The sequence below is a fragment of the Triturus cristatus genome, chromosome 3_2, assembly GCF_964204655.1.
Source record: "Triturus cristatus chromosome 3_2, aTriCri1.1, whole genome shotgun sequence".
Taxonomy (NCBI): Eukaryota; Metazoa; Chordata; class Amphibia; order Caudata; family Salamandridae; genus Triturus; species Triturus cristatus.
The window spans coordinates 794,549,196-794,575,552 of NC_140584.1; the positions used below are offsets into that span (position 1 = coordinate 794,549,196).

At 45.0% G+C, this 26,357-nt stretch overlaps 1 protein-coding gene across 2 annotated transcripts in view; it reads left to right on the forward strand.

Moving 5' to 3' along the window:
• Positions 1-26,357, forward strand: part of NDUFS1 (NADH:ubiquinone oxidoreductase core subunit S1) — a 568,511-nt gene that overhangs the window by 531,727 nt on the left and 10,427 nt on the right. For both annotated transcript variants that reach the window (XM_085648921.1, XM_085648922.1), the window contains one exon: positions 17,909-17,981. In XM_085648921.1, the coding sequence (XP_085505047.1) occupies positions 17,909-17,981 (73 nt within the window). The remainder of the gene's footprint in view (positions 1-17,908; positions 17,982-26,357) is intronic.

Below are 26,357 nucleotides of genomic sequence, written 5' to 3' on the forward strand. Positions count from 1 at the left end.
AACCTCCACCTCCGGTGCAGAAAGTGCGCACCGCTACAATAATTACGATTTGGGATGACTTTGTGGAGAGCGAAGGGGAAGAACAGCCAGAGGAAGGGGAACTTCTTTAGGATGATCCAGTGGGCGAAGAATGGGATCAATATGTCATACCAACTTCTCCGTCGCCATCCACGGCAAGGTCTCCGCCGAAAGACATCGCAGGATTCCACGACCTCATGGAAAGAGCCTCCAAGAGGTTTGATCTTCCTCTGCCAGTGAAGGAAACTGATTGTTTCCTCTATGACTTCAAGGAATCATCAGGAAGTCTATCAGGATGATCCCAATGATCAATCATATCTGGGATGAGGGTTTAAAGATCATGAAGAACCCAGCCTCGGTTGCAGCCTAGCTACCCAGAATCGAGAAAAAATATCGGGCTCCCGAGGCCTCCCCAGCGTGCCTGATTGGGCATCCAAGGCCTGAATCGGTGGTTATGCAGGCGGCGCAGAAGCATTCCAAGAACCCGGCCTCTGCTTGTTCAGCTCCTCCCGACAAGGAAGGAAGAAAGATGGATGGCGCAGGGAAGCGCTTTGCAGTTATGGCAACATCTTCGATTAAAGCTTCAAATGCACTGGCTCTTCTCTGCCGCTATAACACGCATGAAGTCGGACATCGCACCACTTTTATCTCATCTGCCAGAAGACAAAAAAGAAGAGGCTACCATCATTTTACAGGAAGAGGCTAGAGCAGCCTCCGAATCCATAGATATAGCCATGGACATATCATCGGTGGCTTTCAGGTAAATGGCCAGAGCAGTGGCGCTCCGCAGACAAGGTTGGCTAAAGGCTACGTCATTTAGGCCTGAAGTCCAGGCAAAGATTGTCGATCCGCCTTTTGATGGGGAGAATCTCTTCTGCAAACACGTTGATGATGCCCTTCAAGGAATAAAATCGGACACAGACACAGCGAGAGCCTTAGGTTCCCTACAACAAAATAGGTTCCAGTCCTTTCATAGATGAGGATTACGTATAATCAGAGATCCTCCTTCCAATCTAACAGGTACCAACCTTATCACCAACAGGGGTACCGTCAATTCTCCAGCAACCAGCGGTTTCGTTCCTCGAACACTTCCTACCAGCCCAGAAGGAAGCCTGCTATGAGGGGAAAATCACAGGAATCCAATTGGAGACAGTGACAATGCCAAGGCGCCGACCACCTCGTCATACCTCAAGCAGAACCATTAACTCTCTCACTTTTATCATCAACGGCTGTCCATAACAACGGACAGATAGGTACTGGATGTTATCCATCACGGTCATACCCTAGAGTTCAAACAAAAAGCTCCGGATCGACCGCCTGTTCGCAGAAAGCAACAACATCTCTCAGCTCTCAAGGCAGAAATTCTGTCCCTCATTGTGAAAGGAGCAATAGAGGAGGTTCCGCCTCAACAGTGAGGGATAGGATTTTACTCACATTTCTTCTTGATTCGAAAAAAGCAGTCTTCCGAAATGGAGGAAGGTAATAAATCTGAGAGGCTTGAACAAATTCATCTAAAGAATTTAGTTCCGTATGCTGTCTCTACTGGAAATCCTCCTGATTCTGCACAGGAGGGATTACATGGCATCCCTAGATCTCTTAGATGCCTATTTTCATATTCCGATTCACATCAAACACAGGCAGTATCTACGATTCGCGGTGGCAGGGCGCCACTACCAATTCAAAGTGTTACCCTTCGGCCTCAGATCTGCGCCAAGGGTTTTCACGAAATGCATGGCACCGGTCGCAGCGCACTTGAGACAACAAGGCCACCAGATATATCCATATCTGGACGACTGGCTAATAAAGGGCGCATCATACTAAGACACCATGCAATCTCTACAATGCTGCATGGATCTCTTCCAATTTCTAGGCCTACGAATCAATATGGAAAAATCTCCTCTCATTCCATCGCAGTCCCTTCAATTCTTAGGGGCCAGGCTCCAGACGAAGGAAGCAAAAGCGTATCCTTCAGAGGAATGCACCTAAAAAATCTTAAGACTGACGTCACAGTTACAAACAAAAAGGTCCACTTCAGTGAGAATCTTCAAACCTTGTTGGGGTTTATGTCTTCCTGCGTCCCATTGGTTCCCAATTGCCGGCTACACATGGGATCCCTTCAAGAACTACTCGACATGCAATGGGTGCAATCCCAAGGGTCCTTCAAGCATCCAATCACCATCACTCCTCAAATACAGACAGCACTGTCATGGTGGGGGATCAGGGAGAACTTATCAAAAGGTCTGCTCTTCGAACCTCAATGTCCCAGTTATGTCATGACAGCAGACTCCTCACTGCAAGGATGGGGAGCACACCTCCAAGACCTCGAAATACAGGGCCATTGGACCATTCAGGAAGCTCAGCTACACATAAACTTGTTAGAGCTTAAGGCGGTGTTCTTGGGCCTCCAGGCTTTCCTTCCCAGAATCCACAGTTCGCCTGTACTGGTCAGGACAGACAGTACGACGACTGTTTTATCTGCAAAAGCAAGGGGGTTCAACATCAAAGACCCTTTCGGCACAAGCTCAATAGATTTGGAACTGGCTTCTGCTGTACAACATCTCTCTGGAGGTTCAGCACGTTCCGAGAGTTCACAACACAAGGGTAGACATCCTAAGCAGATCAGCCAGTGTTTCCCACGATTGGGAGTTAGCTCAGGATCAACTCTTGTGAATATTTCGCTTATTGGGCACTCCATCTCTGGACCTGTTAGCAAATCACCGCTACTCGCCCTCACTTCAGCCAGGAGGGTCAGTGAGATCCAGGCTTTCTCTAACGCAGAACCGTTCCTTCAATTCAAACAAGATAAAGTCATACTTAGAACAAATCCTAAGTTCATTCCCAATGTCCCCTCGGCTTTTCACCTCAATGAACCCGTTGTGTTGCCTACATATTTTAAAAACCCATCTTCTGCAGCGGAAAAATCTCTGCATACACTGCACATCAAAAGATGCCTCAAATTCTAAATCGACAAAACAAAATCTTTCCGAAAGACAAACCAATTGTTCGTGGCCTTTGCTGGGCCCAGAAAAGGCTTGGCTCTGTCAAGGTCTAGTATTTCTATTTTTTTTTTATTTATTTTTTTTATAAAAAAATCCACAGTATCAAACATTATGCACATAATCGTAGTTACAAAACAAGTATTAGATACATACAAATAAGTTCATTCCGAGCCATACATGTCAAATCAGAAGGATCACAATCAAACAGTCAGATGATCATGGATAGGGCCCTAAATTTGCATTGCCAACGCACGCTTCCGTGATCCTTTAAGTGAATACAAACTGAATTCTAAATTAAAAATATTATAAAACCTAGCACGCCACATTTCAAAAGAAGGTGCCTCCGGTTGAAGACATGTAGATGCTATACATAGCCTTGCTACCCCCATAGCAACAAATATAAGATGCCTGTATTTAAACATTAGTGTACCTTGAGACAAATCCTTCCCAGTGCCTAATAGCATGATCGAAGCAGAGATATTTATATCCACACACGTAACTTGAGACAAGAACCTCTCTATATGCTGTATATATAAAGCTAATTTAGTACAAGAAAAGAAAATATGCAAAATACCCTTATCGTCACTGCCACAACGAAAGCATTTCCCATCATACTGGATCCCCCATTTCTTCATCTTTGCGGGAGTAAAATAAAGATTAAGTATTGTTTTGTAGTGCTGCGTTCTTAGATTCGCAGCCATAAATATGTTACCTGCTAGATCAATCGAATCCTCTAAAGACACATCTAGTGAGCCCAAAATAGTCTCCCACTTAAGATTATGTTTCTCAAGATCATCACTTTTAGCCGATTGTAGTATGTTATACAGAACCCCAATGCGTCCCTGACTCCTAATAGCTTCGACTATCTTCAGTGGTTTTAACCTGTCAACCTGTTTATTTAGAAAATCCCGTATTTGAAGGTATTTGAAAAATGACATTTAGGAAGCTCATATTTGCATGATAAATCGGAAAAGGAAGCAAGATGTCCTTTAGCATCCATAAAATGTCCTAGTTGTGAAATTCCAGAGTCTCAATTTCCCAACTGCGCTATCTTGAAAAATTGCTGGAAGGATTCCTACCGCTGACAGGGGTGTATAAAATGAGTCAAATAATCTGGAAACTTTTACAGACTATCCTCCAAACTTTAAATACAGCCCCCAGGATCTTAAAGCAAGTTCTTTTGTAATAACTACCATCGACCCTAAGAAAAAGACAGTTTGTTGCCTGAGACCCAAGAACCATCTGATAAATTGATGGGGCTTCAGCAGGATTAGCCACTGCCTCCCCCGTTAACATGACTCAGATATTAGATAAAATACAGGCATAGTAATATAATGTAAAATCAGGAACAGACCAACCCCCTCTGTCACGGGGTAAAGTCCTAAATCGTGCAGCCCTGCGTGGTTTCCCTGGGGCCCACAGAAATCTGGAACAGAGAGACTCAATTTGTTGTAATTGTAAATGAGAGATCTCCAGGGGTACTGATCTAAAAAAGTATAACATTTTCTGCAAAACATTCATTTTAAGCACATTTGCTCTCCCCACCAGCGAAAGATGAAGGCATTGCCACCTGTCAAGAGCTTGTTTAATGCTTGCCATCAAGGTCCCCCAATTAATATCAACCAGATCTTTTAAACACGCCCGTATCTTTATACCAAGATATGTAACCTCCTTAACGACTCTTGGATCATTATTACTGTTCTGATTAGTACACAGAACCTGGGTTTTTAATGTATTAAGCTTATACCCTGCAGCACGGCCAAACTTATATGCAAGGTGTTCAATTTCGGGTGCACCATCGTTGGATCAGATGTAATAATGGCGATGTCACCTGCGTATGCACAGACACGATACTGATCCTGTCCCACCATAAAAGGTCTAATCCTAGAGCTCCGCTCAAGCATGTCTAAAAAAGGATTGGTATAAAGCGCAAACAAGAGCGGAGAGCAGGGACAGCCCTGGCGTGTACCTCTCGAAATCTGAACTATCCTAGATGTTAAACCCATAGAGGAGATCCGAGCAACGGGGGAGTGATATAAAACCTGTAGAGTCTGGATATAACCCTGAGGAAAGCCCATCGCAGATGACACTTGCCATAAGAAGTTCCACGAGACCCGGTCAAACACCTTCTCGGCGTCAAGAAGCACTATTCCAACATCCCGAGCTTCCACTTGGGCAATGTCCAACAAAGTGATAACTCTTGATATATGATTCACCGTCCCCCGTACCGGGGATAAAGCCATGCTGTCTAAGGGAGACTAAGGAGGAGATAACCTTAGCTAGCCTCATCGCTAAGATTTTCGCATAAATCTTCCCATCACAATTTGTCAATGAGATTGGGCGGTACGACCCTGGGATATCCGAAGGCTTATCCTTCTTTTTAAACACAATAATGGTAGCTTCACTCCATGATTTAGGTGCCATACCAATTTGGGTGGCTTGACATACTGCCAAAAAATAAATTTTACGGTCTTGAAAAAAAATCCGATATAATTCTGATGGAAGCTTATCTGGCCCTGCCGCTTTGCCTCGAGTCATGGAATAAATAGCTAGTTCTAATTCATCCATTGTAATAGGACGGTCTAATGCTCCAGCCTCCTCCTGCCCTAAGTGCTGATATTGAACGTCCAAAGTTCCAAAACCCGCATCGTCAATTTCTCCATCCTGTTCAGTATACAGTTTTTGATAAAAGCTATGAAATATCTCTACGATCTTATGGGGGTCGTGTGTCAGTCTACCCGACACATCCTTCATACCTTCTACTCTTTGTGATGCTTCTTTGGTACGTAACCTTTGAGCTAAACAACGTCCTGTGGCCTCCTCAAATTCATAGCGCTCTTTCTTAAAAAGCTGATATTTTATAGCAATCTCCTTCCACCATATCAGAATAATATTGGCCTTACATCTGGCCACTTCCATTTGCACCTCAGTAAGATTAGTTCCGGACTGGATCCCATGTGCCAATTTTCCCTCTGCTAATTTCAATCGGCGTATAGCTCCAGAATCCTACGTTTGGCTTGTTTCTGTTTGTAAAGTCCGAAGCTCAACACCTCCCCTCTAAAGCAGGCTTTAAAAGTATCCCAAACATTTCCACAGTTTGTAGAATAACGGTTTACCGTAAAGAAATCTTTTATCCATGTATTCATATGTTCAATAAAACCGTTATCCAAGAGGAGTGCTCAGTCAAACGTAAATACCCTCTGTATCACGTTACCCCCCAATCCTGGAATATCCAAAACAACTGGAGAATGATTTGAAGTTTAATATAACGGGGATATAAAAAAGTAGTCCAGCCGCACTAATTTATCATGTGGGTAAGAATAAAAGGTATAACCAGGATCATGTAAATTAAGTTAACCCCATGTATCTACTAACCCATGATCCGAGATCAAATGAGACAGAGCATTAAACACCTTAGGCTTCCGACCTTTATACTGTTGAATGCCTGCTAATAACTCACCGGGCGCTAAATGAATATCAAAGTCCCCGCATAGCACAAGAGGAGTGGGCCAAGTTCAACATTTAGGTGTTCAAAAACGAGGGATTCATCCAGATTAGACCCATATATTGTACAGACCGTAAATTTAAACCCCCCCATTACACATTCAACAATTGCCCACCTCCCAGAGCTATCTACCACTACACGACCTGAAACCTGTATACCAGTTTTGGCCAAAACAGCCACCCCCCGATTCATAGTTGTCTGTTGTGATGTGGCTAAGTGTGTATACCCCAAATCTAATAATACTTTGCGATTCCCCCACGGTATATGTCACTCCTGAATGCATATAAGATCTGGTTGTATCACCCTAAGCTCAGCAGCAACTCTTTGCCGTTTATTAAAGTTATTAAGTCCACAAACATTAAACGAGTAAACTTGGAGCCCTACTTTAGCCATATGAATAGTATGGATGCCATCCCTTAGTTAATTATGTGACCAAAATTTTAGTATTCATCATTTTCACCAAGTCCTGGATACTGTGAATTGATTTTCTTTAGCCCCCCCCCCCTTCCACACCCCTCCCTAAACCCAAACACCCCCCCCCTCCTTCCCTCCCCCATCCCACCAAAAAGGCAAAGGGACTCGTAGTCCCTGTAATAACAAGATCCCCCTACCCGTGGCCCCCGTCCCACACTCAAAAAACACCCTAAGAGCAAGTAAATCCAACCATTTATCAACCGCTCGGCATGTCAAGGAAAAGGACAGCCAAAAGCTCCTTAACTACGCATGCTTTGCTAATAAACATAAATACTTTATAGTCATGATACTAGGCACCCCTCAATATTAAAGAGCAAATCATTATACATCATTGTACATAGGTTGTTCTATTTTAGATGGTATGCAGATATTCCTTAGCTTGAACTTCCGAGGTAAAAAATGTAACCTGATCCTTAAACAGCACCTTTAACTTTGCAGGGTTAAGCAAAAAGGCTTGTGCCCCCTTGGCCTGAAATAGTGAAATAAGTTGACGGAGCTGCCAACGTTTCGCAACTGTATAATGGCAGTAGTCAGGTCGTACAAAGAATTCCACACCCTTTCCCATTCTCTTTCTATCAGGGCGAGCAAGCTCATACAAAGCCTCACAGGAGAGAAAATTATTGAGAGAGATTAGAATTGCACGAGGCTTTGTAGATTGATTAGGACGAATAGAAAATGGAAATCGGTGCGCCCTTTGCACCTCCCTCTGCCAATCCCAATGTTTTAGTTCCGGAAAAGCCTCAGAAAATAACTCCGAAACAAACTTGCGAGGATCTTGTCCCTCCATTCCCTCTGGAATCTGCAAAATTCTAAGATTACTACAACTAATGTCCATTGAATATCTTCTTTCGTAGAACGCAGGGTCTCTGTTAAAGTCTTCTGCACAGCCAGTTTGTCCTCTAGGGTAGAAATCCTAGCCTCAGCTTCATTAAGCCTCGTTGTAAATTCCGTACAGGTCTTTGCTATCCGCCGTACTGCATTCTGTAATTTACGGCAAGAGCTCTGTACCTTCTGACTTTCTACCCTTGTTTCCTCCCTATGTGCCATCATAGTATAAATCAGGGTGAGCGAAATCTCTTCTGAAGAATCTATGGGTTGACCTTTACCCACTTCTGTAGTAGTACAAGAGCCATTTTAATTCGTAAGAGAATTATCCCAGTGTGGAGCGTCGTCAATATCAATACTATCAACTAGTGCAGAACCCTGTTTGTTCTCATAGTTTTTCCGCACTGTGCCAGGGCTATCATCCGACATGTCCCACTCGATATCATCTAGATGCGTACTACTAAAATCGCTGCCACCTGCTCCTTGCGGTTCCTCGCCAGTCTTAGAGCCCAGCTCAATGTCCTCACTGGAATTAGAATGCTCTGAGAGTGAGAAAAAATTATCACCAGAATCAACTTCCTTCACGAGTGGGTCTGTACCCTGAGAGTCTACCTCTGACTCTGTATGTAAGGGTATTGCAGAAATGGTACCTGCTTTTGACAGTATTTCCATGCCATCATAGACACTCCCCCCGTCACCCGTAATTATTAGTGGTAAAGGGTTTGTGTCCATGCCACCCGCATTTTGCAGAGTTGGAGAGTCAGTAGATATTTTCCCCTTTTCTTTGGCACCAGTAAAAAGCTGGGGAATAGTACGTCTGCCACTGACATCATTATGTTGATCTATGCCAGTTTTTTCCTGAGCACTATCCCCTTGCTGCTTTTGCACCCTTGACTTGCCTGCGTAGGAATCCTGGGTAGGACGCCACCAGCCCCTACTCCACTGCCATTGGAGTCAGATCCTTATGATCAACCTCTTGATCATAAGGATTCCCTCTGTGGCAAGCTCATACGCTCTCAGTGAATGCCATTCCAAACCAAGGCAAACAATAAATGCCAAAAAGTGTTTGAAAAAACTAGTGTGATGCAGTGCAATAAACATTAAAAAGATTATGTGGAAAGACTAGAGCATCTAGACAGTATCTCTCTCCACACACCTAGTAAAACAAGGGGAGTTAGCTTGAGTCCCTGCTATTGATTCATAGCAGTAAACACGATAACTCCTACTACATGGTCAACATGTTTCAGCCTAATCGGAAATGATCCAGGCTTTCTTCAGGACCTATTAATAGCTACTGCACATTTGCCAAACTCTTCTTACATAAGAGCACAAAAGTAAGGAGAACTATACAACCTCGCTTGGTGCGAAACCTTCATTTACAGGGTGTAATCATCACCTATGGAGATATAAATAGCTATTTCTTCTACATGATTGATGAAGTGCCCTTTTTCTCCCCTCCTTTTTCTGTAGAGCGGGGCCTCATCTCTACCAGAGGAAGGTTCCAGGGAGGTGAGGTTTGGGCCTTGATCATGCAGGGTAAGCAAAAGATTGCAGTCCTAATGGGCATATTTTTATGTCTGTTGGTCCCATTATGTTTTAAGCACGGAGTATGATAATTGATTTATATCTCCATAGGTGATGATTACACCCTGTAAATGAAGGTTTCGCACCAAGCGAGGTTGTATAGTTCTCCTACTTTTGTGCTCTTATGTAAGAAGAGTTTGGCAAATGTGCAGTAGCTATTAATAGGTCCTGAAGAAAGCCTGGATCATTTCCGATTAGGCTGAAACATGTTGACCATGTAGTAGGAGTTACCGTGTTTACTGCTATGAATCAATAGCGGGGACTCAAGCTAACTCCCCTTGTTTTACTAGGTTTGTGGAGAGAGATACTGTCTAGATGCTCTAGTCTTTCCACATAATCTTTTTAATGTTTATTGCACTGCATCACACTAGTTTTTTCCAACACTTTTTGGCATTTATTGTTTGCCTTGGTTTGGAATGGCATTCACTGAGAGCGTATGAGCTTGGCACAGAGGGAATCCTTATGATCAAGAGGTTGCCCTCCTGGAGGTGGCGGATAACCACATAACACTGATCAACAGAGCTTGACACTTTAGCTCTACTATACAGAAGTAATTTGATGGGAATCCTGCTCAGCTCTGATTGCCAGGGATGATAGAATAGTTATCCTTCTACAGGTACACACATCACCTATTTTGCTTCCTTTTAGACCCCCAGTCCATTTTCGTAGTTTTATAAGTTTAGAGTAGGGGATTAGGACTTGGGTAGGTCTTTAAATATAATTTTCCCTTAGACCCTTCTTCTAACCTGTGTTGTTGATGATCTTTCATAGATTCACATGCGGCCCGCCCGCCTCCCCGTTTTTTCAGGTAGACCACTTTTATCTCTAGATACATCCTTGGCTCACACTTGGGGCTGGTAATCTGAGGTATGGTGACTCTGCTGGGGAGTGTGATCTCAGGGCTGATAGCTGATTGGCTGGCATTTGTACCACATAATAATGATGATAGGCTACCAAACTCTATACTTCCCTATGGTTTTGTATGCAGTTTTTCTTTTACTGCTATTGTTATTCATTTACACTGAGACTCCCACCATGACGACGGGGAAGATACAAGCATGTGAATCAATGAAATATAGCAATACTGGAGAACCATAGTGTACAGGTAAGTAACTCGTTTTTTACATTAAAAAATAACCAGCCTCATGTCCATTAGAGCTCTGTGGGTTCCAAAAGTTTGTTCTAAAAATTGAAAAGTTCTGAAAAGTTTAGGAGCACTGTGCAAGATGAGTTAAAATCCCATTCAAAAGCCTTAAAGTAAGACTTAGAAAAAAATACAGTAAGGGAAAAATCGGTGACACATGGCTGAAATTAGATGTCAATCAGCAACCACTGAGAAGGATGTTGAGTCTTCTGCACCTTCAAATAACACTCAGGCCTTCATTACAAGTTCAGGTCAAAATTCCAATCCCACTGCATATGCTTGCTTGTAGAGGGATTGGAATTATGAGTTGTGTGATCATCATCGCACTCTTCTAGCTTTCAACCAATAGACTTCGGCAGTTCAAATCTAGTGAAATTTTATCAGGAGAAAAGGCCCAGGAAAAAGGCAAAACATGAAGAATTCAGTGTGTGGAAATGTAATTCCACATGTTATGTCCAGGTTAAAAGTTTAAAAAAAAAGTTGTTGTAGGAGTATTTGGAACACGTGGTAAATTCCTCACCCCAAGGTAGTGATATTTACTATGTGTAGTAAACACCTTACCCTATTCGGCTTGATATTCCCCATTTTCTGAGGGCCACTGATGGCAAACTGGTAACTGATGAGTGTAGTGGCCAAGTGCCAACACTGGATTTCCAAAACTGGTATGCCATTCTTACAGTTTATACAAATTAGGAAAAGTAGCTGAAGTTCTGTAAGATCCAATGAGAAAGGATCCTCACTGGAATAGGTGGCTCCTATGGGAGTACAATTTAAATCAAATCAGAAAAATCTGAATAGGTTGAATAGAAGAAGAATAAATCAAGCGATTTTAAAAGGTACATTGATGGAAGTAAAACACCTAATTTAGACGGAAGTAATTGTCTAATAACCAATATTTCATATTACATTGTCAAAATATTGAATCCACTCTTTTCACTATGGAATCGTTATTGAACAATGCATGTGCTTTACAGAAAAATGCAAAACTAAACTCATTCTGGATCATTAAATAATGCAGTGACAATTGAATAGCAAAGTTGAATGAATAGAAAGAAAACGGGGGGGCGCAAGATGGAATATAAACTTAAATAGATTAATACTGAAACATTTGAAAGAAACTTTTTCTGTAGTTTAGAAGTAAGATATGGACATACCATTAGCAATTAATTGGAATTGACCAGAATGGCTTTTCCCGATTCTGCTGCAACTCAGACAGCGCACCAGAAGGGTTATATTACATGCATTTGGTGTAGTGCAAAACTACTCACTCCAGAGGGAGTATCTCGGCGCTCTGTGTGGTTCTAGGCAAGACAGTCGATCAGAATAGCCAGTTCTTTAAAGTTTTTTTTTTTTTTTTTTTTAATCTGTTGCGATCTGAGCAGAAGAGGAAGTTTGTTTCAGTGATAGGCAGCCAGACAGGAGAATGACCTTCCGCCATATCTTTCAGTATGGATGCCGCGGCGGCATAGCAACAGTTGATCCTGGGTCTAAGATTCCTACTAGGCTAGTAGCACGAAAGTTTCTCTCATAGGTAGACCAGACCCTTGCCAGCCAAAGATGTATGAACTAGACAATAAAGCTTGAACAGAGACTGTTTTCTCACTGGAAGCCTATGAAGAGCTTTCTGTGTGGAAACCGATGGAGAACCAGAAGGAAGCTTACAAACCAGGTGTGTGGCTGTATTTTGGACAACTTACAAATCTAGAGAGAAGTGACTTAGTGGCAACTAATACTAAGGCATTCCTGTAGTCAAGGAGACTCACTATAAGTGAATGAGAGTTCTCCTTGATCTCAGCGGGAGCCACTGGAACACGTTTTTGAGCATTCTCTTAATACTGAAGCATGCGCCACATACTAACATCTGTTCTCTCATGGAATGAGTCTCTTCAATTCGGATGCCAAGATTTTTAATTGCCCTTCAGGGATATGGAGCAGAGTCTAACTCCGGAGGCCCCCAGTCGTCCGACCAATAGGCCTGAGCCCTGCCAACAGCAGAATCTCAGTTGTATCTCCATTGAACTGTAAACAGTTCAAAGTTATCCAGGTGGCAACTTTCCTCATGCAGTCAGTAAACCTACTTTTGGCATTTTCTGCATTTGTGCCTGAAAGAAATGACTAGTTCAGTGTCATCTGCATAGGAAATTATTTGAAAGCCGCAAGATTTGACTTTTTGGGCAAGGGGTGTCAAAAAGAGTAGGATTCAGAGAAGAGCCCTCAGGAACCCTCTTGTATAAGATCATTGTTCGAGATATGAACAAGTCAAGAGCAACCGTCGGTGTCCTATTATCCAAGAAATCAATAATCCAATGCAGGGCTTTCCCATTGATGCCTATCTCATAGAGTCTTTGGACCAAGATGGAATGAGAGACCGTTTTAAGTGCGGCTGACAAGTCTGGAAACACTAGCATCGCTGTCAGTTCAGCTTCTAGAGATAATCTGATGGAAGCAAGAACTGCCACCAATGCAGTTTCCATTCTGTTTAAGGCCCTAAAACCCGATTGTGTGGAATTTTTGTTTAGGTTATTTTGTAAAGTGCATGGCTGCCCAAGGGCTTCCTGGTTAAGAGTACTGAAAAAGGGTAACTATGCCAGTTCTGGACCTACTAGGGGAACAGAAAAAAAAACTGTGATGGATTAAAACCATGATCTCTTGACTTGGTAAGAGTACTCTGCATCATTCAGAAACTCTGTCCATCACCACCCCCTTTTTCCCAAACCTACTAGGGGAACAGCCTTGTCTTGAGCTTTTTACTAAGCTGGGTTCTTCCAGCAGTCTCAGTCCGAGAGGCAAGACATTCCAGAGCTTTGTAACGAGAGATGTAAATCCAGTAGGAGGTGATCAGCCAGGTAAGAGGAGAGTTGTTTGTTCACAAGAGCCTCTAAAATCTTACATTGGAAAGAGTGAAATAGGCCAATAATTGGCAAGCTCACTAGGGTCAGCATAAAGCTTTTCAAAATGGAAGAAACTTGTTCTGCTTTTCATTCCAATGGTGTTGTTGCTGAATTCAAAGAGATTAAACAAGAATGTAATGGAAGGCAGAAGTAAGGGAGACAGGCTTGCGATGATGCATGGGGGCAGAGGTCGGAAGGAGAACCCGATTTAACTCCAATGAGCATTTCCGTCACTTGCTCCTAAGTGATCAGCTCAAGCTCTGCAGGCAAAGCCACGGAGTTTGTGAAGGGAAGAGTATATGTGAGTGAAGCAGCCGGTAGTGATGTAGAATTGGGAAAATTCTGATAAATTGAAATTTCCCTCAATGTGACCTGCAAGCGAATCACACAGCGATTGAGAAGCAAAAATAATGTACATGCAAGAGCGAGGCTTTATAAATTCATTTAGTACTTAAAAAACATTCTTTAGAAGAGTTACCAGCTTTCTCAAACCTATTAATTGTGTATGTTCTTCGCCCTTATCTACTTTTCCTATAGTAATTCCCTTAGGCAAGCTTGAATGCTTTTTTATCAGTAGTAGATTTTGTGACACACAATGAGTACCCGACGCAACAGCCCTCTCATGGGAGGGCAAGGGGTAGAAGTCAAGAGAGGAGAGGGAACAAACAAATAAGTGACTCTCGGACCACATCCCTACCATAAAACACCTGTATCGGGAAGAATAGGAGGATTCCACCATGAATAGGGGCGTTGATCACCTAAAACCAATGGATACTAAATTTAGTAAAACACGGTTGCTGCATAGAGCTCTTCAGAAGATCATCTTGGGCGCTACCATGAAAGAGACCACTCAGATGGGAAGAATGCCTACAACTACGCTAGGTGGTGCAAGAATTAATTTAAAAAACAACCAATAGAAAGAGTCCCACAAGGGAAGACATTTGTTCAGCACGCTTCCTAGTGCCAAAGCAGGATCTAACACGAAGACCAATCCTACATCTCAGATACCAAGTTATTTTTAACCCAGCTGTTCGCGATGACAACTTTGCAGGAGTCATCCCTCTTCTGAACAAGGGAAACAACATAGCCACAGTAGACTTGAAAGATGCCTATCTGCACATACCAATAAATCAAGGGCACAGACGGTACCACATATTCGTCCTAGACATGGTTCACTACCGGTTCAAGGTGCTACCTTTCGAAATAAAATCAGTACCCAGGGTGTTCGCAAAATGCCTAGTGGAGGTAGCCTCACACCTATGACAATAAAAGTATACATGTCTACCCATTCCTGGAAGACTGGCTAGTAAAGTAAAACTCAAGGTGCTAGTGTCAACTAGACATGCGTACGGTGATCCACACACTACACAACCTCGGTTTATCCATAAGAATGGAAAAGCCCTTTTAACACCAACAACAGGAGAAGTTGTTTCTGGGAGTGACACTGACCTCGAGGGTAGTAAAGGCTACCCAGTGCCCAAGGGACTGAAGGCGCTGGGTAGCCTTTAGAATGGTCAGTGTCTGACAGTAATCAAAATATTGGGTATGATAGAATCATGCTTCTCGCTCAGACAGCAAGCCAAGCTACACATGCAGACGATCTAAGAGGTTCAGCAAAAGATGATCACAAGTCACAGGGAGTTGTGAGGATGTAGTGCTTGTTAGAGCCGCAATTCAAAAGGAGAAAGGCTGGCGGAACACACAAAAGTTGACCATGGGGAAGCCCATCAAGATGCCAACCTCTAGAGTGACAATCACTACTGCCGCATCCCAATCTGAAGATGGCGACCACGCACAAGAACTTTTAGGTTGCAGAATGGACATCACAGAGGGAATGGACTTACCACCAAACTGTAGTCAACAATGATTCCCATGGAAAAAAGAGGAAAAAAAGGTGCGTGATTCCGAAACCAACCACTAGAACAGGGGTCTCCAACCTTTTCTGTAAGTGAAAATCATTGTGACCTACTGAAGGTCAAGCCACTCACGCAATGTCACCAGACTCCCCCCCATGCCCAGATTCATTGATTTTAAGCTTTCTATCCATAGAGATAATGACTGGTTTGAACAAATTACTTAGACTATGGGCACTCTGAGAGTGCTGCCACTAGTGTCAGTGAGTGTGTGGCCCTTGGGGATGTATGAACAGGTGTACATATTTATGGATGGGATATATGTGTATGGGTGAATGAGAGCCTTTGCCATATGTACTAGTGGCGCAGGACATACCCTTGGCCATATGTGGCACTGTTACATGTATTACACAAACATATAACTATTTTTTTAAATGGGAGAAATTTAAAGTTCAGAAAAAGGTCTGCAAAAATGTTCATGATAGGGAACATTTTTGTGCACTTTAAATTTCTCCCACTTAAAAAATGGCTGTATTTTTCAGTTATAAATATGACAGTGTCTACCAGCCACTGTCAACCAGATGCCCGCTGTGGTAAATGCGCCACTTCGAAATGGTAGAAAAGTAAACTGAAGAGTTAACTTCATGGTCACATGGATTCTTTAAACTCGAAATTTAAATGTTCTTCCATTTCAAAGTGTTGCATTTACAACAGCAGGCACCTTGTACCCAGCAGCCAGTGGACGCAGTGCTATATTTGAAACAGAAAAACATAGCCATTTGTTTAAATAGGAGGAATTTAAAGTGAAGAAACATGCTTCATAAAATATTACGATGTAATCAGCTTAATTGAAAATCTAGAAAAACATTGACTTAATGTTTCATAGAAATATTTTTATACACTTTCAATTTCTCACATTTGAAAAAAATGACTGTATTTTTCAAGTATAAATGTCTACTGGCCACTGGGAGCAAGAGACCTGCTGTTTTTAAGTGCAACACTTTGAAATGAGAAAAATGTAAATAAAGCTAACTTAATTATTACATTAACTCTTCATTTTAATGTTCTTCAATTTAAAAGCATCCAGAAACATCATTTTGGTCTCATGATCAAATAGTGAGTTGACAATGACTTTTATTTAAGATTTAAATACTTCACTGCTTCAGTTCTGCTCCTCTGTGCCCTTGGTCATAAGTCTGACTCCAGCACTTCTCATTATCATGCCCTGCTATCTGTATTCTTTTGATAATCATATAAAATAAACACAGCCTTACCTTAACTTTAAAAGAGAAATGTGACCCTGTGCTTATTTAAAAATTAACTCATAGCTTTGAGCTACTCTGAAGGCGTCTGTGAGCTACTGGTAACTTGCGATCAACTGTTTGGAGACACCTGTACTAGTTGGTGGAATGATGGACAGCATGTAAATCCAGAAAGCAATTGAAGCTGCAAAACTTCTGCTGATGGTAAGTAACCATTTGGTTCTCAAACATCTTCAGAAAATCTTGAAGAATCCTGCTTTTATGTCGGCTATTTCAGAATCCTTAGACAGTGTTGGGCTCCCAAAGACAATCTTCTTGGCCTCCCCACTCAATTGTTTTGATGGCTTCTTCACGCAACGGACATTTTTCCTCATGGATTAGTTGGCCAAGTGTATTGAAAACAAACTTATGGGGAAAATATGCACCAGTCTGGTGGCTTCTTCTGCAGGTAAGTCAAGGCAATTGGATCTAGCAATGGACTGCATCTGATGCACAGGTTTGAGCGGCACACCTCCATCCTCGCATATGTTGCCTGGGAGAGTATAAGTCCATGCTGAAACTGAGCAAATAACCTGCTCAGCAGAAACTGCTGATGTCTCTGTGAAGAAGCTGGCTGTCTATATAGTGGACCAAAATGAGGTACACTTGTGTAAAGAATCCAGGCAAACCTCAGTTTGCTGACAGAAGCACAAAGCATAATCCAAATGCTCTCTTTTGTGGTAGTGTGGGCGAGCAGTTAGGCTTATCAGAGGGTAGTGCTAAGCATTTATTTCACATACAAAGGCAGAGGGTGAGACACACACTCAATGAAGAAATCCAACACCAATTTATAAAAATAATACTTATTTTTATATGAATTTAGATACCAAGGTCATCGGAATCAGTTAACTACTTTTCGAGATTAGAGTTTTACACGGGTTTCAAAAGTTGACAGTGCAATTTCTGTAGCGGTAATGTTATCCTATTAAGGAAAAAACATGTACTGCGTTCGGGCACTTGTCAGTGACTTAAGGTGAGTATGGGGCAAGGTCCAAAACAGCACCAACAGATCACTTCAGTTGGCACTGGGGCAGCCGGATGCAGAGGTGCGTCAAAGCGCCGGGTGCTTGGCATTGCCAGTTGACTTGCATAAAAAGTAAGCCAAAACACAGGCTGTTTAGGCAATAAACGTCTTTCATGCTGAACTTTGTCCATGAAATTGTGTGGAGACTTATTTTATTCACCAGTGTATATATAGTTGTTTTGTAGTTTTGTACAACGATTGCGTCTGTGATCCTTCACTTTTTATTGTTCAGATTCGTTCAGACGCTTCATTCTTCTGACTTGCTGTCTTTTATGTTCTGTTTCTTTCAGCTGGTGAATCAACCGCTTCTAACTGAACCTCTCGTACCTCCCCAGCTTTCAATCAAAGATTTCTACATGACTGGTTTGTACAGACCTGCAACCTACCTACGGGTTTTAAATGTACTTATGTAGTTTTAATAAGAGTGAATCCGGATTTAGATTTACCAGCCATGACTAAAATGAAAAGGTTCAAATGCTTGCATATGAAAAATTAGTCTTTGGTGCATACATACAAATTATTCGATTAGTTGTCTGAGATTAAATTACATACGAAGAGATAACCATGTTCTACTAATTCCGATCAGTATACAGTGCCAGGTAAATAGCCCTTACTGGGGTATATAGCTGTTTGGATTGAGTGGATATTAAGCAGTAGAACCATATGTTTATCTACCTGGAGATAACTGGCCAGTATAGCTATTGAAATATGTGTCATGTTCTCCAATGCACTGGACCATTCAGCAACATTTTATGAAGTATAGATGCTTCTTAGTCAGATGGAGGGTGACTCCTTGGAGCTCGAACAGGACCCGAGATTTGGAGGAACAGACAGAGGGAGAGGAGTGGTATAGTGAAGCTCATTGATAGAGTTTAATAAGGTGTGTTCTAAGGAAAAGTGGGTGGTTGGATGTCAAGTTGCATAGCAAAATATCTGTTTGGCTTTAGGGAAGGGGAAGAAAGGAGCAATACTGTAAAATTTGGATAATGATATGAACCACTTCACTGGGGTGTTTGCTTTAAAACCTTTGCCAACTAATTAGCTAGAGGATGAAGCGTATGCCAAGTTGCATCCTTCCTATGCAGTGATGACTAAGGCGAGAGGAGAGGTTGGGCTCTAGGGTGACAGTCGAGTGAGCTTGTGGGTTGAGAGGGAACTAGGGAACTAGTAATAATAATAAGAAGAAGAAGAAAATAAGGGTTAACCAGATGCTGCTGATCCTCTTTCTTGATTTCTGTCATCAAGGCCAGGAACCGGAGCATCTTTGCACATCAGGTGTAGTTTATTTTGAAACTGGGCATAGCACAGACTTTCTGTGCTCTTTGGGTTTCAGGTTTCACTAGGCCTTTACCTGGCTCATACTCTTTACTGCAGTTTTATCCACTCTTGGTTTGTTGTTGTTTTTTTGTTGGGGTCTCAGCTCCTGTTAATTACTTTGCTTCCAGGGCTTGTGGTCGTGCCATAGGCATGTGGTTTAGAGAATGTTAATGTTGTAGTCCATGTTATTCTGACAAAGTCCTATGACGACTATTGCCTTGAGGGCCCTGTACCTCGTGCCCTTGTGCTTTATGTGCATCGCCATTGCTGGTCGTCAAGAACTGTCTAAAGGCACAGGCAGATTTGTCATTTTTCATCACACATTTCAAAATCATGGCCCTCTGCATAGAGCTCCGACTCTGGTCCCTCCTCTGTGGAGTCGATTAGGCCTAACACTGGTGTATTCCCATCAGTAGCAAACACTTAGTCTTAAGCAGGGGTGTTTTCCGGAGCTCTGTGAGTGCAGCCTTTACCAGAACTCACACCATGGTCCCTTTGTCAGGCACCAAGACCATGGTCCTACACCAGAGCTGCACGGTCTAACGCTGGAGAGGTAATTTCTAGGGTGTCACCCAAATTGCTCTTCCGATCCGTTCGCCAGGCCCTGCAGCAGAGATATCCTGGGAGGCTGTGTCGGTGCACTGAATTGTCTGCCTGCACAGCGTCCTTAAAGGTTCACCAGACCCCAACATTGGGCAGGAAAAGCACAGTGAGTCCTCGGGTCTTCTTGCTTAAACACTCCAAACTCGGTGTGGATAGGCAGAAAACGATCCTGGGCCTAGTAAGTCTGAGTCCTGGACTGTTCAGATGTCCATTTCTCAGGAGGATGTCTTTCTGGCAAAACAAAGCACAAAATCCCACTCGACCTATATATTTTCAATAGCAACCCAAAGGACTCAGTGGACTGACCAGAAACAATTTAACACCATATATATATATGATACCTTAACATATTGTTTTATTTTGTAATTATTGTTTACATAAATGAATGCATACTGCAATTCATTACAGTTTACAAATCCACAGTTTTTATTTTATTATTTCAGCCATTTGATCTTTTGTTTCTTCAATGTCAAAACACATTTTCACAAAAAATAATTTTTTTGTGTACATTTTCTATAAAAACATAATACATTATACATCTTAGCTAAATGTAGCATATGGGACTGTTTTCCCCCCCATATTACAATCTACTCACGCCTTCATTCACATAAAGCACATCCTCTCATATATACCACTCATTCCCATCCCAGCCACACTTCACATACAATGAGTTTCAGCGGTAAAAGATCTTCATTTTCTGCCATTGTTGTGCTGCGGGCAAGGATCTCTCACAGAAACATATGGCTTGCTTTATTGGTTGACTTGACTTTAGACTTGGCCATACCCACAGCTCTGGTCCTCGCTGGGTTCAAGCCCTGAGGCTTATTCGTGTTCTATGGCATGAAGTTGACCAACTGAGGGGATCTTTGACCTCAAAAGATTACTGTCCACGGAATGCCCCCTTCAGTATGTAGGGTAGTTACTCCCATTGGGATATTGCCAGGATAGGGGGTCTCACAAGATCTTCCTCTGGGTTTCTCCGTCCCTGACAGATTTGGTTGCCTTTCACGCACTCACAACTCATTTCTGGTTTCAGTGAGCCTAGGTTCTTTTGACATCTTAGCCCTTTGTAGTTTAATAGTCTGTCTTTCTACTTTAAACAAGCATAGACAAAAGCCGAAAGGTTTGGGTTTTTCTTTTTGTGAGTTAAACTTGTTATTCATGGATTCCCAAGTGTGTGGGTGTGAATGAGAGAGTAACAGAATGAGTAAAATTGAAATGGATGGGTGGATGCATTAGTGAAAGAGGGATGGATGAGTATGTGCCATATCAAAAACCTTGAAACCCGCTGTGCAAAATGGAAAATACAAGTAGTTTCTACAGTTTAAAGCTGGTCTGGCATGGGCCTATTTACTGCTATTTGGTGAGGTACATCAAAGCCCAAATCCTTTGCTCCCTCCCCACGTCAATGTTGGCAGTCATGTAGACCCAAGAAGGCAGCAGGGCAGCTGCATGTATGACACACAAGAAAATGCTGAAGTGTTCCTTCTCCTCATGGGCAACAAATTTACTGCATAGAGTACGGGAAGCCCTCCTGAAGCCAACAGTGTGTACCTATTGTAGGCACTGATCACCCAGGCCCCATAAAATTCCATCGTAGTGCCAGTACTCTAATGATGCCACACAGGCGCAATAGGCTTGTCAGAAAGCCAAATGTATATGATAAAACTGTAATTTTTGGAGGGCCAACATCCTGACCTTTAAAATGAGTTCATCGCTGTCTGGGTTAACGTTGCAGCACTGGCATTGGGCCCCGGCACCTCTGACACCCTTCTTGACCTATGTGCTCACCACCCACATGTACTACTCACACAACAGTATCTACTCTATTGATATCAAGTTCATCTGCATTTTTTAAGGTGATATTATGCTGTTTAATGTAATGCCAGAGCCACAAGACTCACTTTTCTCTAACCGACTAAACTGTAGCCAAAGGAGGGAACTGGAACTAAAGTCTGACTTCAGGTATCCTTTGATGAAAAGACCAGTGGCTGTAACATTTCGCTGATAACACAATTCCCTCAAATACTACTGTAGTGACATTACAACTGCACCATAATCACATCAAAATAGCCCACTGCACGGAAACATCTAATAATTTCACAATACCGTATTTTTCTACTAATGGCATCACAGAGATCCCGAAAATTAAGTTAATGAGCCACTCTTTCTCTGGATTCCTGTAAAGCGCAAATGGACTGGCAGCAACCTGTGCTCTTGGATATCTCCCAGCCACATCACTACCTCATGAGTATCCTCCCATACCCACCTCTATAGACATCCAGTACCGCAGCAGAGACCTCACGAGTTGGCGTGCAACTGCTATACCTGGACCACCCGCAGCCTAGACTCTTCTAGAGAGGACATGGTAACTGGCCCACCTGCCTGGCAGGCCAGGAGTGTGTACCCTTCGAACAGCAATGCCCATCTCAGCATATTGCATTTGTATCCGTGAGACACAAGCATGGCTCGCCAACAACTGCACCTCTGCCTGCATGCATTAGTGTTGTGTGTTGCTTGGTTACGAGGAATGCTTGATTTTCAGGCATTCCTAGAATGTGTGTACTCGAGCTGCAAGGGTTGGAGGCAGCTTTTGGAAGGACACTGATGGAGCTTCAGGTGCCTTCCTGCGCTCCTCAGCAATAAAGGATTACACTTAATATCTGAAAGAGACACGTTAGTGATAGATTCCTTACCTTAGAATATCCCCAGGCGTCAGACTGGATCTGGAAAGTTTTGCTAGCAGTACCCCCGTGCCTCAGTAGGTGGCGTTGTGCGGCTCCGCATCCGTCGCTGGTGTCGTATGATTGATTGATTGATTGATTTTGGGTTTTATAGAGCGCACAGCTACCCTTGGGCATCCCGGCGCTAGTGATCACAGTCCTGGAGGGTGGGAAGTCATGGGGGGGAGTGCTCAGGGGAAGAGAAGGGTCTTCAGTCTTTTCCTTAATCTGAGGTGGTTTTGTTCTTGCCTCAGGGAGAGTGGGAGGGCATTCCACAGTCTGGGGGCATTGTACGAAAACAGGCGACCGCCTGTTCTGGCCTTATTAATTCTGGGGACTTTTGCAAGGGAGAGGGAGTTAGATCTAAGTTGTCTGATTGATTGATGATGGGACACAAGAGGCCTGAGGATGGGGGGGCCTTCATTGTGCAGTATTCTATGGGCAATGCACAGGGTCTTGAAGTTGACCCGTTCCTTAACTGGCAGCCAGTGCAGACTTCTAAGGGCTGGCTTAGCCGAGTTCCTCGCTGCGGTTCCTGTGAGTATTCTTGCCGCCGCATTTTGTGCACATTGAAGTCTGTGGACTACAGAGACTGGGGCCCCCAGATATAGGACATTCCCATAGTCCAATCTGGAGTTCACCAGTCCCTGCATCAAGAGCTTCCTGGATTGAAGGGGGAGTAGATGGAGGATCTTTCGTGCCATCTTCATAAGGCCGAAGCACATTCCCGCAGTTTTCCTCGCTTGTGTTTTAAAACTGAGATCCTGGTCCAGCCATATCGTAAGCGCCGAGATGACGTCACGGACACTACTTAGGCGCCACCCATGCGCGCTGTAGTCAGTTCTTTCTTTTTCCGCCCCAGAAAGCGCAGATTCGGTTAGAGCACGTACCTTAGTCACTTTCTTTTTGATTACCCTTTTTGAGACTTTTTGTCTCCTGTACTCCTTGGTGCGTGTACGGATGCCTGGATTTAAGTCTTGTGCGGCCTGCCATCGCAATGTGACGGTGGCGGACCCCCACAATGTCTTCCTCTACTGCCTGGAGTCTGACCACGACTCCCGGGACTGTCGGGCCATGGCCCCGAAGGCCTTGAGGGAGCGGTGCCGGAAGCTGCTGGATGTCCGGCACTCGTCCCAGCACCGTTCCAGGTCCAGGGACCGTTCCCGGGAACGCTCACAGGGCCGCAGTCGTCGCTCCTTGTGCTCCAAGTCTTCACCCTCGGATTCGGGTAAGAGACAACACAAAAAGAAGTCGAAGAAGCGAGTTCGCTCTCCGACGTTCCCCCGTCGGTCCTCGGATGCAGACTAAGGGGACAGGGGTTCTGCCCCTGCGGCCCCTTTGGAGCCTGGGAGTCCTGCGGCCTACCCACCTTACCCGGGTCCGTCGGCGACTCCCGAACAGGTGCAAGAATTTCTTGCTACCATGGACCGCCTCTTTAGGCCTCGGGCTCCCGCCGGCGCGCCTTTGGGCCCTGTGGTCCCGTGTTTGGATCCTGTTGGGCCGCCGGCGGATCCAGCTTTGGCACCACAGGATCCTGCGCCGTTGGCCCCGGTGCCACTCGGTCCAGCGCTGCCGGCTCCGGCCCCAGCGCCACCCTCGGCTCCGCCTCCGGCGCCGCAGTGGGTGCCATTCATCCCGCCCTTGCCCAGGTTCCAGGACCATTTTGTTCGTGCCTGGGATCCGCATTGGGACGTGGCGCCGGCTTGGCCGCAGTCTGTTCCCCATGCGACAGAGGTGGAGGACGACTGGGAGGGGTCCGAGGACCCTCTTGCCCATCAGCGTGACTCCGAGCAGGACTGGGTGGACGACTTGGAGGATGCCGGCGACCTCGACGTCTCCTCTGAACCGGGGTTTGCCTCTCCCCCACCTACCATGGAGGAGGGCGCCCCCTACACGATGGTGCTCCGTCAGGCAGCTGAGGTCCTCAACCTTGATCACCCTACGGTGGCCCTCAAAACTAATCTGCTAACTGAGGTGCTCCAGACGGCGTCCACTTCGTCAGAGCCCCTGCTCCCATTTAACGACGCCCTCACTGACGTCTTGTTGGGCACTTGGTCGCGGCCAGCCAGAGGGACCCCTGTGGATAAGAATGTACCAGGCGTCACAGCCCGGCGCCTGGTGACCCCGCTTTTCTGACCACTCATCCTACGCCTGAGAGCCTGGTTATCTAAGCCTCCACGTCAGAGTGCCTTTCTCACGGCTCTGCCGGATATGGACTCTAAGAAGCTGGAACAGTTCGGTAAGCGGTTGTTCTCTTCGGCCAGCTTGGGGCTGCGGTCAGTGAACATCGCCTGCTTATTGGGCCGCTATTCCCACGTGGTGTGGGATACAGTTGCACAAGTGTGGCCTCAGTGTCCTGAAGATACCCACGCTGTGCTGTCCCAAGCTGTTGCCGAGGGTAAGGATGCAGCTACGTTTCCATTCGGTGTGGTTTGGACACCGCCGACTCACTGAGTAGGGCGATTTCTACAACTCTGGCGCTTCGTCACCACGCGTGGTTGAGATCTACCGGGTTCTCGCCAGATGTCCAAAGCTCGCTCATGGGCATGCCCTTTGATGGCACTTGCCTGTTTGGCGATAAGGCCGACAGTGCACTGGAGCGTTTTAAGGACTCGCGGGCCACGGCCAAGTCCTTGGGTCTTTCCGCAAAAAGCCCAGCCACTCCTGATTTCCGTTCCTTTTGTGGCCACGGCAGAGGTGCCCAGGCACGTTCCTTCAGCAAGCCTGTGCAGAACAAGCCTCAGCACGGCCGCGGATGCGGCTTCCGCAGGGGCGGGTCTGGGAATCAGTGTGGGGGTCAGTCCACCTCCGCCCCAGCTGCTTCTACCTCCAAACCTTCCTAATCCGAGCTTTGTGGAGCACCCCACGCCAGTGGGTGGCAGGATCCGCCACCACCTCCCCCACTGGTACGATATCACATCGGACAAGTGGGTGTTGCAGATCATCCGTAAGGGTTACTCCCTTCCCTTTCAGACCTCCCCTCCAGCCATACCACCTCAGTGCCACCGCATGTCAGTGGAACACTTGATACTTCTCCAGCAGGAAGTCACGGCCCTCTTGGCCAAGTGGGCCATCGAGTGCTTTCCTGGGCCGGAAGTAGGGAGTGGTTGTTATTCCCACTACTTTCTGGTCCCCAAGAAGGACAAAGAGGGTCTGCGCCCCATCTTGGACCTCCGGAACGTCAATCGTTTCCACCGGAAGGAGAAGTTCAAAATGCTGATTCTAGCTCAGGTCCTGGCTGCCCTCGACCCTGGAGACTGGATGGTAGCATTGGACTTTAGGGACGCATATTTTCACATCCCTGTCCTGCTGGTCCACCGGCGTTACCTGCGGTTCACGGTAGGCCAGGAGCATTTTCAGTTTGCCGTGCTCCCCTTCGGCCTTACTAGCGCCCCACGGATGTTCACAAAGGTGATGGCGGTGGTCGCAGCTCACCTGCGCAGGTCGGGGGTGTCAGTCTTCCCTTACCTCGACAACTGGTTTTTGAAGGCGGGCTCGCCCCAAGCAGTCGTCAACCACCTTCAGACTACGGCCGACCTCCTGCATTTGCTGGGGTTCTCCATCAACGTGCCGAAGTCGCACCTGAGTCCCTCTCAGAATCTCCCCATTATCGGAACGGTTCTGGATTCAACGTGGTTTCGGGTTTATCCCCCCGAGCAGCGAGTCCGGAATATTCAGGCTATGATTCCGATCTTTCAGCCTCTGTCCCGGGTTGCAGTCAGGATGACCCTCCGGCTCCTGGGCTTGATGGCCTCCTGCTTCCTGCTCGTGCAACATGCCAAATGGCATATGCGGGCTCTGCAGTGGGCCCTGAAGTTCCAGTGGGCACAGCATCAGGGCAACCTGTCCGATCATGTCCAGATCTCGGAGGGCACTGCACGACTATTGCAGTGGTGGCTCAGGAATCGCGATTGGGTCAATGGCAGATCCCTCTCCCTTCCCCAACCGGAGCACACAGTGGCGACGGATCCGTCCCTCCTGGGATGGGGTGGCCACTTGGGAGAGGCGGAGATAAGAGGCCTCTGGTCTCCGGCGGAGTCCCGGCTCCATATCAATCTTTTGAAGCTTCGGGCGAACCGACTTGCACTGAAGGCAT